The 14,967-nt window shown below is 50.4% G+C and overlaps 1 protein-coding gene across 1 annotated transcript in view; it reads left to right on the top strand.

The window, feature by feature from the left end:
• The window catches only part of RALGAPA2 (Ral GTPase activating protein catalytic alpha subunit 2), a 270,837-nt gene extending 258,843 nt beyond the window's left edge, over window positions 1-11,994 (top strand). The window contains exons 38-39 of the mRNA XM_006776151.2: window positions 5,358-5,397; window positions 9,387-11,994. Coding sequence (XP_006776214.1) covers window positions 5,358-5,362 — 5 coding nt within the window. The 3' untranslated portion in view covers window positions 5,363-5,397; window positions 9,387-11,994. The remainder of the gene's footprint in view (window positions 1-5,357; window positions 5,398-9,386) is intronic.
• Window positions 11,995-14,967: the final 2,973 nt, after the last annotated feature.

The raw sequence follows: 14,967 nt of genomic DNA, 5'->3' as shown, positions 1-14,967 counted from the left end.
GTAGTGTGTTATCTGAGGGCTGGCCCCATTTACTTGGCTTTGAAGATGGTTAAGTTTGCATGCCAATGCAGGAGGAGACATGCTGGTGGCAGCTGCTAAACCGCATAGCCGCCCGGTCTCCCTGCCTCCCTAGGGGTTCATGGGAGTGGGGGTATTTTCCCCCTAGAACTCGGAGCCACTTCTGTGGGAAATTAATAGCAGTAGCTCTCCCTTCAATTTTATTTTTCCCCTTTTAAAAACAGCATACTGAGATATAATTCACATGTCATACAATTGGTATGTACCCATTTAAAGTGTACAATTCCATTTTTAGTATGTTCACAAGGTGTGCAACCATCACCATAATCTAACTTTAGAATATTTTATCCCTCCCTAAAAACAGAAACAAACCTACTAGTAGTCAATTCTCATTCTCCCTACCTCACCCCCAACCCTAAGCAACCTAAGTCTACTTTCTATCTTTGGATCTGCTTATTCTAGACACTTTCCACGAGTGATATTACAGTATGTGGTCTTTGGTCAACAGCTTTTTTCACTTAGCGTGTTCTCAGGGTTCATCCATGTTATAGCCTGTATCAATAATAGTCTATTGTAAGGGCAGACCACATTTTGGTTATTCCTTCACCAGTTGATGGCCATGTAAGTTGTTTTCATATTTTAGCTGTTATGAATATTGCTACTATAAACATTTCTGTAGTGTTTTCCCATTTTGAGATGTGAATTACAACTGGTAGAAGGAACAGCTGCCACTGTGGCTCGACATAACTAAAATCTTACTGTTCCTGTTCTGTGAGGTAGTGAGGGGGTTTGGGAACCTCTTTCTCCAGAAGGGCACACCAATATTAATTTTAAATTTATAATTTACTTAATCTTAGTCATCTAAATATATACGGTAAAAGGCTAATATGCTAAGTGTCCAACCGTTCAGGAAATTACATCACATAGCAACACCTGGCTTTCTCTCCCTAGCGACTAGCCTCCTTGGAGTTTCTTCAACCCGGGAACATGACTTGCTTCATAGCCAGGTAGAAACACTTAACACTGTAACCAAATGTCTGTGAAGCGTTTTCACCTGTCTCATCTCATTTGATCCTCACAGAAGTCTTGGAGTAGGTAGATAGAAGACTCAGTGGAATCCTATTTTCTTTTCATTAGCAGGAAAATTGAGATTTAGAAAGCTTAGAAATTTGACCTGACTGAAAAGAAGTATGAAATGGTGGACCTTAAATATAACTTCAGTTTTTCTCACTGCGAAGAATATAGTCAAACACTGCTGCAGCTAAATATTTTACCTTCTGTTCTCCCTGCATGATCTACAATAATAATCTGCTTCATGTTGATATTTACTGCTGTGTTGCTGACAAGTACCTGAAAGAGAAGTTGGGGTGCTTCACTAGGCTGGAAAAGGTTTAGCTATACCAGAAAGCAGGTCTAATTAAGCAAGTTTATTCTATATCTATAAAAGGCTAAGTTGACTCGCACATGCGCAATACATATAAAGCTCTCACTGGCACCAATCGTATGCATGTGTTTCCATCTGTCATTGTCGATCGTGAATTTGGTTGACACTTCTATTATAGAGAAAGGGTGAATAGCAATATTAAAATATTCTACTTAATTTCCTTTCAATGTGCACTAGGTGAATAGCGATATTAAAATATTCTACTTAATTTCCTTTCAATGTGCACTAGGTGAATAGCGATATTAAAATATTCTACTTAATTTCCTTTCAATGTGCACGAATTCATGCACCCGACTAATAGTATATCTATAAGAGTACATTATAGTTGCAGAAGAGGAAGAGAAAAGTGTCAGGGAAGTTTTGTCAGGAGTGTTCCACCTGCTGGCTTGGTCCCTGTGCACATGCAGGCACATCATCACACGCTCCCTCTGCCTGCTCACCTTTTGGTCCAGCTGTCCTAGCTTTCTGCTGCAGAACCAAAGCTGATGGGCAAGACCAACAACCAAAAAGAGGAAGCTGAGCCCAGAGCCAGGGCCAGGACACAGCCACTGCTGCTGGGTTGGAAATACTGGAAGCCGTCCTTGGGCCATTTGGAAATGTTAATTAGGCTGGCCAGTTCCCACTGATCTTGGTTGCCAGTGTTGAGTGTGTAGGCTTACCCCATCCCTGGCTGCACCTGTTCCCTTCCTCAGAGCCATTCCAAGGGGCCTGAATACCCCGGCAGCTCTCTGATCTCCGCTCTGTCTGCCTTCCTGCTGGGAGGATGTTTAGCACTCGCCAAAAGCTGGAACCCTGGTCCACTGTTTCCCTCATCCATGCCAGCTCTCAAAACCATTCCCTTCCCTAATTATCTTGAACCAGTTAATCATTTTCCACACTGACTGTTCAGTAACAGGAACCCAGAGCGAGGCAGCCACTTTCCCTGTCCGACCCTGCCCAGCTCATCCCAGGTGGCAGTCCTGGATGGCAGCCTTTCCTCAGAGATCAGAGCTCAGTTCAAATCCTCGCTGTTTGCTACCCCAGTGAGTACAGCCGGAGAAAACATGCCACACAGAGGCCCTGCAGCTCCCGAAAAGCCTCCACGAGGCAGAGCTATGTGGAACACAGAAAATCTCCGCCCAAGGTGATTGTTTCCTGTGCTCCTTTAAACCCTTGTTGATATCCAGAGTATCAGAGAAGTCCCACGAGCCCACAGAAATAAGGCATCTTTCTCGAAGAATGATGTCGGATTCTCTGGGCTCCGCTCTGAGTCTGAGCCCGAGTGGCCCGCTGGCGTCTGAGTGACATTTGAAGGGCTGTTCCTAGAGGGCTCTCGCTCAGCTGCTCTGAGATGTGAGCAGGGCCAGCTCCTGATTCCCAGCACCACTCACCTGGAAGTGGTTAGAGCATCGGCCCTCAGACCAAAGGGTTGAGGGTTTGACTCCTGGTCAAGGGTATATACCTGGGTTTCCCGTTTGATCCCAGCCCTGGTCAGGGCGCTTGCAGAAAGCAACCAATCGAGGTGTCCCTCTCACTTGGATGTTTCTCCTCCCCCTCTCCCCCTCCCTCCCTTCTACTCTTGTAAAAGTCAATGGAAAAAATCTCCTTGGGCGAGGATTAACAATAACAGTAACAAAAGGCACATGTTAACCCCATAACTCAGTGTCTCTCAACCTTGTCTCTCATTGCCCCACTCTCATTGTGGAGGCTTCTGAGGCACATTTATTTCCTAATTTATCGCCTTCCCTGAAACACCACAGAAATACTGTATGTCTGTTTATTGTACTTATTTCTGAACTTTATGCACATAAGGAATAAAATACTTTTGCCCCCCCCAGCGGTGACACCGCCCCATTAGAACACATGCCATAGCTCCTCCACCACAGCCCCAGAGCCGGGACGTCCTCCGTTTCCTCCACGGCTGTAGCCCCGAGCCTGGAACAGCACCTGCACATATGGGATATCCAGTGAATAAAGGCTGGCATGACTAGGCTTTGTGTCCCTCCCCCGCACCCCCAAGCATCACACGCCTATTCTCTTTCCGTCCCTCATCCCCAAGCACGGTGCTCTCTCCTGGTGCCTCCAGCCCTGCCCCGTCGGTGGGTACCCCGTGCTCACCCCGGGGATGTATCAGGAAGCTGACAGCCAACTCCTATGTTCCAAGGACAGGCCCCACCCTTTGGCCACACTGCCTGTGTGTCAAGGGCAAGTGACATTTGAGCCCCATGGAATCATTAAGGCAGCCCCCAACTGTCTGTCTTTGCATCTCCTTAACTCACCCATGGATTGGCAGTTATTGAGACATTCTGTCTGGTCCAGCCACCACACCAGGCTGCATCTGGGGCCATGCTGGGGAGAAACGCAAACCCGTCCTCATCAGCAATTACAAACAAGCCTCCATTGTTCACTGCGCCATCTGTTTTCTTGGTTTCTACCAATCGGGTGCCTCTACACCCAGCATAACCAGGATTGAGGGGGCTGCAGGGGAGAGAGACCAAGGAGCCCCTCCATGACCCCCTTGGCTCACACTGGAGAGGGTCCATGGCGTGGTGCCTTGAAAAGCTGAAGCTCCTCAACTCAAGGAAGGCACATGCAGAGTGCTTCTATGTTTCCCATGAGAGGAAATGGGGCCCACGGCACACACAGTTCATGGCGGGTGACGGGGGATAGGAAACCTAAGTAATCACATTATCTGGAGTACCCACGGAAAACGTTCTAGTCTGTTACCAGCAATTAACACCTCCCAAGAACTTCCTATGCTCCTAGAGCACAATCAATGTGGTGAGCAGAGTAAACAGTGGTTGGAAATCAAGTAGGACAGAGAATGCTACCAGATCATCCATGACCGGTTATTTATCCTGAAATTCCTAACCCCGAATGTCTTCTTGGTGGGGCAATAAATGTTCATCGATAGATTAGAAAATACAGCTTCGTAAAGGTCCGAATTTCTTCAGAGCGCCCCACTGGAAAGCCTGTCATGCTGAGGGCATTCTCAGTCTTAGAGATGGCCCTGGTCACTGTGCCAGCCTTGGCAGACAGCAGTCTGTGCCACTGATAAACGTCCTTTGTCTAGCTTTGATGGTGGCCCAGTGACACTGAACTCAGGAGCATTTGGGGGGTCAGGGCGAGGAGCGATGGCTGGATGCATAAAGAGGCTGCGTTTGCTAAGGAAAACCCACGTGGGAAACAGGACGATGTGGTGATGGAGAAAACCTGTCAAAGTCCAGCAACTCCCAGGTTCTCTCCAGTTAGGCCTGGCTGCTGAGACCCCACTGCTCTGTGAGTGAGGGCGAACGTGGGGTCCCACTCACCACCGACCACGGAGTCCCCTTCCCCAGCCGCCCTCCACACAGCACGCCTTGTGCTGCCTCCCTGGGACTGTCACAGCACTGACACTGGCTCTGAATGAACACACAGTGTCCATCTCAGAAACGGAAAATGCGACCTGCGGACCTGTAGACATGCACACTTAGAGGGTATCCATCGTTTCTGTAGGCCATCCATTTAATTTCAAATACTTGTCTTGCAGACTCTTACCTTTGACTCCGTTTTGCCTTGAAAACTCTTATCTTTGACTATAGTATAGAGCAAATCAGTCAGGAAATATTGGGCAGCAGGAAACAGGGTAGAGCGGTGAGTGCTACCCAGCCTCTGTAGGGCTCCCGATAGCACCTGCTTCATACATCCTGGGACTGCTAATGCCGCCTTCCTTTTGCATGGATAAATGTGACAGCAGTTAGAACTCTGTTCTGCCAAGTCGAATTTTAAGCGACTTTTCAGTTCCTAATGATCTCTAAGACTGTGACAACTCTCGGGCACCCAGGAATAAATGTATTATTAGCACTGTGTTCATTACCAAGCGGGGCTATGGATGTGCTGGGCTGTATTCATTTGATTTTATGTCCTTTCCCTTCAGATTAAAATACGGAAAGGTCTCATTGCCATATTTGAGCAAGGTAAGACTGACACTTCAGCGGATTTGCTCAACCTCCCTGCCCTTGGGGACGTGTGTGTAAATTCACTAACAGGCCTCCTTCCCTGGCTAACACCTCGAGGAAACGCGCCCTCCTGTTCCTTCTGTTCCCACCTCCCCTCCCCAGGGGCCCTGCCCTGGTCCTGCCCCTGCATGTCTGTACTGCCCGGGAGCCCAGCCTCGCCTTTGCTCTGCTCCTGCACTCTGGGCGGAATCCGACACCAACACCTGCCATCGGGGAAAATGTCTTTGTTGCGGCCCTATTGTGTGGGGAGCCCGGGGAGCCTGGGGACCGGGAGCCGCCTCCTTTTTTGTTGCCGGAGCCCGGAGGAGCGAGATCTTGAGATGGGCCGATAAGACCCGGCACGCGTGCTGGGCCGGCCTTTGACTGCTTGCCTTAATAGGAGCCTCTGCATGGGAAGGCCCTGGTCCAGGCGGCTGATGAATGGAACAGCTGGGGGAGGAAGAGCAGACAAAAGCCGGGGGAGCACAGAGGGTGGAGAACCAGGGGATCTTGAGGTTTATGACCCAGAGGGCAGGCCAGGCCTGGGGGCAGGTGTGCCCTCCTCTGTGGGCCTCTGCTTTCTGCCTTGGGTCTAGGGTCCAGGCCCTGGCCGTGCGCACTGACAGTCAGCCCCACCCAGGGGTCCGGTGCTGGCTGAACACTCTCTGGGGGACCTGGGCCGTGGGCAGACAGGTGGGAGGGAGACTAAATGATGAGGATGATGATAGCGATGACAGTAATGTGGGCAACATCAGTGAGCAAGCTGTCATTTATTTTTTATATTTATATTGTTTTATTGATTTCAGAGAAGAAAGGAAAGGGAGATAGAAATAGAAACATCAATGATGAGAGAGAATCATTGGTCAGCTGCCTCCTGCATACCCCTCACTGGGGATCAAGACCGAAACCCAGCCCTAACTGGTTTCACTCAGTGGCTAGAGCGTCGGCCTATGGACTGAAAGGTCCCAGGTTCAATTCCGATCAAGGGCATGTACTTTGGTTGCAGGCACATCCCCAGTGGGGGTGTGCAGGCGGCAGCTGATCGATGTCTCTCTCTCATCCATGTTTCTAACTCTCTATCCCTTTCCCTTCCTTTCTGTAAAAAAATCAATAAAATATAAAATTAAAAAAATGACCGAAACCCAGGCATGTGCTCTGACCAGGAATCAAACCGTGACCTCCTGGTTCATAGGTCGACGCTCAACCACTGAGCCACGCTGGCCAGGCCAAGCTGTCTTATTAACAGTACTGCCCACAGTGGGACGTATGGCACAGACTCCAGTCACTGTCTCAGTAAATATGGAAGCTGGAAGTTCTGGTCCAGATTTCTTGTCACAGCTGCAGGCCAGACAGCAGCACTGCCACAGCAAGCTGACCCTCCAGCCCAGCTGCCCTTCCCTCCCAGCAGCCAGGGCTTTGGCCCGGTCCAGGAACTGCTGGAATAAAGCTGGTTCACTCAGGGCAGGTTCCGGAGGCAACCAGAGCCTCAACACTCGGGTGCTCACATCTGGCCGGGCAGAGAAGGGCAGTACAAAAGCCTGGGGGCTTCATGCAAAATTCTTGATTTGCTTGGACCACCCTATCCATGCACATCCTCCTGCTTCTGACACAGAAGCGGTGAGCGGGGCTCCAGTGCCTTTGAACCCCCCAGCTTCCCGCAGGAGGGAGAGGCCACGTGCATGGCATTGTCTCCCCTGTGACCCACCTGGTCCTTCCACAGCTGCCACCGCCTCCACCCCCACACCCATTAATCACGGGGTGCGGTGTGCACGGCTGGAGCCGGCGCAGGCTGAGGGTGTGCCACAGAAAGGTGGGGACTGGAGAACGCAGGGGGCGCTGTGGTGCAGGCTCCGCCTGGGGAGTGGCCTGCCCTTTGCCCTGGGCGGTTGGGACCACTTTGCCCAGAGCCCACGCAGGTCCTCCGAGCTGGTATCACTGCCCACCTGCTTCTTCCCTGGGTGGCTGTGGAGGGGTTCGATATTTTCCCTTTCCTTAATGTCCTATCTTTGAATAGCTCTTTCTTTCATTCACTTGCTTTTTTTTTTCTCCCCTCTCCCAATTGATCTGATTACAATAGTGGGTGGGGTGGTTCCCTGTTGATCCTGTGAAGTGTTAGGCAATTTGAATGTTAGGTAATTCAAAATGGAATGTTATCTGGGATTAAATCAGGTGTGTTTGCCTCCCTTCCCTACCCCCCTTACTCCCCCCCTTTGAATGCTGGTACCACACCTTCGCCTTCGGCTACAAGGGTTCAAAGAGATGCCTGTTGCCAATGCCATCTCTGTCATAGATGACAGAGTAGCTGCATTGCCTTTGTCAAAAGCAGCCTGTTTTTAAAGATGAACATAGGAGAGAGGCCCAGGATGTTTCCTGTCTGTGCCAACCTCACTGGGGGCAGAAGAGAGGAGAGAGGCCTTGCGAGGGAGTCTTACAGCCCCGAGTCTCCCACATGAGGAGGGTTGTCTCCTCTGGCCCAAGCATGTTTGCAAGTACTGACTTCAGAGACTCTTCCTAGAAACAATAAGGTCAGAAAAGGAAAAAGGGCGCTGTCTGCGAGTAAGGTAACTCACGTAAACTAATTTTAAATGCCAACAATAATAAAAACTTCGAAGGCCAAAGCCCCGGAAATGAAGCATCTCAGGAAGAGTATAGAAACCTGCTTTTGAGGTTTGTTCCGAAAGCCTGGGTGAGATACAGCTGGGTTTAAAAATAGACTATGAGGGGGAGAAGGGTGATGAAATGATCCTCTCGCAGAATGGCCCCAGGAGACCAGGCTCCACCCGCAACAGTGGCCGAGTGTTGCAGCAGGCATTCCCGAATTCCTCCCGCTCCCGCAGAGTGGCCCCAGGAGGCAGCCGGCAGCCACACAGGCTGTAACTCTATTCCTCCCCTTCAGTGCTCATCTGGATTCATTCAGACAAGTGACTTATTTATTTACTAGAGGCCCAGTGCACGAAATTTGTGCACAGGTAGGGTCCCTAGGCCTGGCTGGCGATCAGGGCTGATCTGTGGGAGACCAGTGGATCGGCGGGCCCCCACTGGCACCCAACTTGGCCAGCCGGGCACCACCCGCTCACTGGCCCTGCCCCCCACCGCTGCTGCAGGTTGCCTCCCACTGCGAGGCGACTGGTGGGGCGATCAGGTGGCTCCACACTGGAACATGCCTTGGCTGGCCTGAGGCCTGCAAGCTGGGGGCAGCTCCTGCATTGAGCGTCTGCCCCCTGGTGGTCAGTGCATGTCATAGTGACCGGTCGTTACGCCAGTCGTTCAGCAGTTTGGTCAATCTGCCTATTAGGTTTTTATTATATAGGATAGTTGTTAATCCTCACCCTAGGTTATTTTCCCATTGATTTTGAGAGGGAGTAGAGGGAAGGGGAGGGAGAGAAACAGCGATGTGTGAGAGAGACATCCATTGGTTGCCTCCAGCACACACCCAGGATGGAGTCTGCAGCAGGGATCAAACTCGGGACGCTTCAGTCTGTGGGCTGACACTCTAGCCACTGAGCCAAACTGGCTAGGGCTCAGAGAAGCAATTCAGTCCTGGCCTCTGGTCTCAGACCCTTGCGGGGATAACCGAGTTGTAGCTCCTGTAAAATGAGAATATGTAAATACACGTTAGTGATAACACTGACCAGGAGCCACAAACTGCCGGGAGCCGTACTCGCTTCCTCATTGACTGGACAGTGCTGCTTCCTCGGCTCCTCCTCCCTTTACTGTCATCACACGCCTTCTCTCTTCTTTCTTCACCTGTGGGTTGGACAGTAAGGCTGAGTCCATTTCAAAAAGATTCATAGTTTCTTTTATGGCTCAGGAAGGTCCAGAGCAAAGACTGGGAGGAAATACCTTCCTTTGTTCATTCATTCCACAAACCTCCCAGCATTCCCACCACTGGGAAGGCGTCCACACACCCTCCCTTGTACCCGCCTCGCCTGGTGCCACGACTCGGCCTTTCTCTGCTTCCCTCGCAGGGCCCTGGCCGCCAGCCTGAGTGCCTACCTCACGCCTCTCGGCCAGGAGATGGCCGAGCCCCCAGCCCCACCAGAACCTCCAGACCCAGAGACTCCGGACACTGCTGAGCTGGTGCCCTCAGAGGCCGTCCCGCCAGCCGGCTCCTGAAGTGAAGACAAGCCCTGCGGGAATGTTGCCGATTGGACTTTCAGACCAGGCGGCGTGGTCTTGCCCCCCAACCCCACGAACCTGGGCCTTCAAAAGAAGAAAAGAAAAAGTCAGCAACAAACAGAAACTCAGCCGCCCTGGCATGGGCGTCGGTGAGGCTGCTCCCGGCAGGCACCGCGTAGAGGAGCCAGGCTTTGGGGGAGGGCGCAGGGCCGCTGGGTTCTGTACCAGGTTCTGCCCGCGTCGATAAACCCAAGTCTGCTTCACAGAGGGGCCCGCAAAGCCACTGTGCAATTGATTGAGGAATTTCCCCTGCCTTGATTTTCCTAGTTCTTACTTAGAATTCATGGTTTACTCAGAAATTTCATCATCAAGGAAATGGGCTCTCCCTGGGGTCTTTGCCCAGGCATTTCCCTCAGGGGCTGTTTTGCCACCTGGTGCCTGTGGCCCACTAACTGGAGAGAGGCTTTCCTGAGCGTCCTGGAGGCACTCTGTCGCGACAGTGACACTCCTGTCACGCACTCAGTGTTTCTAGAAATGCAGGGCCCCGTCCCTGGGGAGCTCCGTAGGCCAGGGAGCTCCCAAGGCCTTGCTCAGAGCCCAGTCTCGCTGGTGCTGGGGGAGGGACTTGCACCCTGCGATGTCCATCCGCCTCCAAAGGCTGTGCCTGCGCTGAGCTGACCTGCCCGCTGCCCGGAGAGGGCCACACAGGGGCCTCGGAAATGCATCCCATCACACAGAGCTCTAGGGTGGCAGATGCCAAGCAAGGATTTGAGGGATGCACAATAAGCCTGTTTTTAAAAGGAGAAAAAGAAAACAATGGAAAGCTCAACCTTCCGCCAGCATATTCCCAGCCCCTGCTGGGGTCTGTGGGTGTGAGACAGAAATCAATCAGTGGGGACACCTTTGCCTCTCAGTCTGGAGTTTGGCCCACCCTGTGCAGTCCTTACCCGTAAGGTGGTTTCACAGCCCCCAGGGTAAGCCCCCGGCTCAGGGTGGGGTGGAGACGGAGTGGGGGTGGGCAGCTGCTGGCCGAGGCCCCAGGCAGCAGCTGGGTGGGCCAGCGTGGGTGCTCTCCCTCTCTGCCCTCTGCCCTGCACCCATGAGTGTTGCCCCAGCCTGCTTTGTCACGTTTCCCATGAGCCCTCTGAGCCTACTCACCCCATCAGAGCGTCAGAGCAGCGGTTCCCAGCCAGCAGCTCTTTCTGTCAGCCAGCGGGCTGGTGTCCTGGTACCTGACCTGGAGGAGAAACAGGCAAACCCAGGAGCAGGACTTCCTTTTGGGACCGTTGAGAAAGTCTCCCATGAGGAGGGCGGCCTTCTCATCCAGAGGGAACTTGCTCTTCTGCATGCTGGGGGACTGCAGGTGCAGCTGGAGGCCCAGGCCCGCTGGACAGAGCACCCGAGCACCGCCTGAACGTGAGGGAGTGAGGGATGCTCCGAGGCAGAAGCCGGAGCCCTGGTCATTTGGGGCTGTTCTATAGACGGGCCTGTGTTCCCCCCTTGGGCTGACTGGCAATGTAAAGGGTGACTGGGAGTCACAGCATTTTCTGTTGTCTCAGCAAATGTCAGGAGTTTTATCTTCCTCTCCCCCCACACAGACGCCTTCATGATGTGGACTTTCTGTTCGCATGGTTTGGCCCATCACTCACACTCCAGCCTGGTGTTGAGTTGCTTTTTTTTCATATTGACAAAGTCCCCTGTTCCTGCTTAAAAGGCCACTGCGTGTTCCTGGGCCTGGAAACCCACGGAGGCCCTGAGGGGAAGTAGCTTCTAGAACAGTTCACCTTCAGGCCCTAGATGCCCCCACAAAAGGCTTGGCTTCAGCCCCAGTGTTGGGACTTGGAAGGCGTGTTGAGCCCCCCTGGACTTCCGCGCCCTGGTTCCGTTTCACCTCCAGGACCCAGTCCTCCTGGCCCGGCAGCAGGAAACTCCGTTGTAAGTTGCCAATGGCCAGGCCTTCTTGCCATCCCTAATGATTTCAGGGGCCCTGGGACTTAAGCTCACAACCGGCGGTTTTGCAGCTGGAGCTTTTCCTGAGCTGTGGTCTGAAGATGCTGAGTGGGGGAGCGGGCATCTGCAGCCAGGTTTGCTTGCAATCATGTGGACGTGAATCATTTTGTTATTTGGGGTGGAAAATTGAAATGATCAAGTCTTTTTTTTCTTTTTCACTTAGAAAAGCAAATATTATGTTTTGTAATAGATGCCTTTCAGCAAAATTGGGAGGGTCACGCATCCGGTGGGGACCCACCTGAGTCAGATTAGTAGGGCGGCCAGCCATCCGTACACAGCAGTGGCCCTAATGGCCAAAATGGAAAAGACTCGATGGCTTCCGGGCAAGACCAGGCCGGCTCCCTCAGTGCTCTGCACGCTGATGTCCTGCAGTCTCACTGAGTAGGTTTTTGTACATAAAAAAAAAAAAAAATAGTAATGCCAAAAATGATTATGTCTTTAAAAATAGTAAAACCTTAAGCACACAGAAGTGAGGAAATTTAGCTTGAGTCAGGGACGGTCACAGTGTCTTGGTGGAATGAAGACTGCAGTTCCTAAGATCTGCCGGACGGGGAGGGGTTCACCCTTCACTTTGCCAGGGGCTCACTGAGCAGATCCTCCGCCTGACAAACAAGATCAGGTGGATCCACAGTCACACAAATCACATCTTCCCCGCCTTCCTCAGCTGCCACCCACTGCGCTTCCCTGACTGTGATACTTGTATCACCAGGAGCTTGAGGCACCCTTTAAAACGACTGTGATGTCTTACATGTAACCACGCTACCTTTACGTCTACTGAAGCAGAACGTGCTCATCTGAAGGGAAATTCAACGTAAACAACCACCGTCTTAGTTGCACTCAATCTCTATGTATGACATATGCCCTAAGTGAATGTTTTCTTATATTTTCAGGCCTACAATATTGAGCACCTGTAAATAAGGAAAAAATTTGATGAATATGGTAATTTAAGGTATAGTGTGTTGTTTGATTTTTATTTTGCTATCTCTTATTTAATTTTCCTGATGCTTCACATCTGGGCTTATGCCCGTGGGACGGTGGAGACCTTTATGTGTAACTCACCTTCACAGGCTAGTGTGTTGTGCCGGACACCGCAGCGAAGACGTGCCCTGCCCAGGGAAGCACACAGCTCCACGGGGGCCGCCACTGGACTTGAGTTGACCCTACTTTTCTCCTTAATTATGATTTACTGTGAGGATTTAATGAAGTAGAAACACAGCACTTGTGTGCCATATATTTTGTTTTGTTTTCATTATAGTTTGTAAGAAAATAAAGTTTATCCTGGCATCTAACAAAAGATGGTTTGTGTTTTTACCAGATGAAGTTGTTCAGAAGTTTTTTTTAAAAAAAAAAAACCACAAGCCTAGCCCAGCCAGCGTGGCTCAGTGGTTGACTGTCCACCTATGAACCAGGAGGTCACGGTTCGATTCTCGGTCAGGGCATGTGCCCCAGTTGTAGTCTCAATCCCTAGTGCAGTGATGGCAAACCTATGACATCAGACAGTAGAGCCCTCTAAACTCATTTTTTTGGTTGATTTTTCTTTGTTAAATGGCATTTAAATATATAAAATAAATATCAAAAATATAAGTCTTTGTTTTACTATGGTTGCAAATATCAAAAAATTTCTATATGTGACACGGCACCAGAGTTAAGTTAGGGTTTTTCAAAATGCTGACACGCCGAGCTCAAAAGGTTCACCATCACTGCCCTAGTGTGAGGCATGCAGGAGGCAGCCAATTAATGATTCTCTTTCATCATTGATGTTTCTAATTCTCTCCCTCTCCCTTCCACTCTGAAATCAACAAAATGTATTTAAACAAAAAACCAAAGCCTAAATATTTATTCAAAATGGTAGCCAGTACCAATCCAATGAAGTTTACAAATGTGATCATGAAAAATTGACCTCTGAGTTCAGAACATGGTATGCTAGGACCACTCACATGAGTATTTGAGCCAAAGCATCATTGATCCCATGTTGATGGCCCTGCCTTAAAGCTACAATCGTCACATTGTAACGGCCTGACCAGTCGGCCTCTGTCAGCATCCTGGGCTGCTCCTGTGCAATGGACAGCAGGGACCTTTCAGGACATCAGACAGTAGAGCCCTCTAAGCATCACCCATTTGTCCACTTGTTGACTATAAGACATTTCAGTGACCTCAAAAAGGATCCTGACGCCTTCCTGGGAGCCTTGAATCAAGAGCTTGCTTGAAGGCATGCCGTGCTTTTAATACTTGGTTCCTCATAGAATGAAGATGGACAGTGTTAGAGTGTCATTGCTGAGAAGCAGTGGTTCCCAGCCCTGCCAGCAGCCGTGTCCCACCTCAATTCAGGCCCACCAGGTCTGGGTAGAACCCCAGCATCGGTATTTTTTAAAGCCTTCCCCTGCACCCCAGGATTCTGACCTGCAGATGGATTTTGGTGGAGGCATTCAGACCAGCCCCATTGTTCTGCTTCTGGTATCCCTTACCTCCTGGCCCACACGTGCACCTGGAGTACCGGGAACCTGAGTGAAGACGCCCGGAGGAGCAGCTGGCCCCTCTACCACTGCCCAGCGTAGTGTCCACCCCTTCTTACATTCCACTTTGTAGATGGTCCCAATTCCCTCCAGGAAAATGTATGGATTTTTTTCAGATCTGGAGTCATTTGAATTTCAAAGGATATTGTTATGAGAGTCATCAAGCAGATTACTGTCTTATTTATCCAGAAGATGGGGACAGAGATTGTAGTCATCACTTTCTTTCCTAAAGTGATCCCATTCATCTTCAAAAAACACTCATCAAATCTTAGGCCAAATCATGCACAACTTCAGCAGAATTCCAAAAAGAATTGAACTTCCATTGGTTCCCAGAGGACCCTTGCTACAAATAATGTTCTCAGCCTTTCTTGGCATTTGCAAAGTGCCAGCATTTAATAATAATAATAATAATAATAATACCCTCAAGTTAGCCCCTGGCCATCATAGAATTCCCTGAGTGTTCCAGAAAAAAATGCTGGCATATTTACGTTTGCTGCACTAGTAAGGGCCTCTCAGCAGTAAAAGCTAGACCTCTGTGTTTGTTCTCTTCTGTACACATTAGAGCTCGTGTACAGCTCAAATGCTCCGCTCCTGCATGTGTGTATACACTACATTGAGGCCATTTTGATTTATTAAATGGTTTATGTCAAGCGCAACTATTATCATTTGCCTTCCCTTCCATAAATGGAAATGCTTTTAATTGCATTTTATTTTTCAAATAAAAAAGCAGAGGTCACGGGAATGGAACTCACAGTGAACCTCATCCCTGCGTGGCGGGTCCACCCGAGGCACGGATCCCTACACACTCAGCCACGCGGACACCGGAACTGAGGCTGTTGGCTCACTGCGTTTTCACAGCTAGAAAGTGGAGCTCCAGGCGGGAGCTGAGTCCCCTGGACCCCTTTTC

This window comes from Myotis davidii, unplaced genomic scaffold (genome assembly GCF_000327345.1).
Source record: "Myotis davidii unplaced genomic scaffold, ASM32734v1 scaffold608, whole genome shotgun sequence".
NCBI lineage: Eukaryota > Metazoa > Chordata > Mammalia > Chiroptera > Vespertilionidae > Myotis > Myotis davidii.
This window is presented reverse-complemented; position numbering and strand designations above follow the sequence as displayed.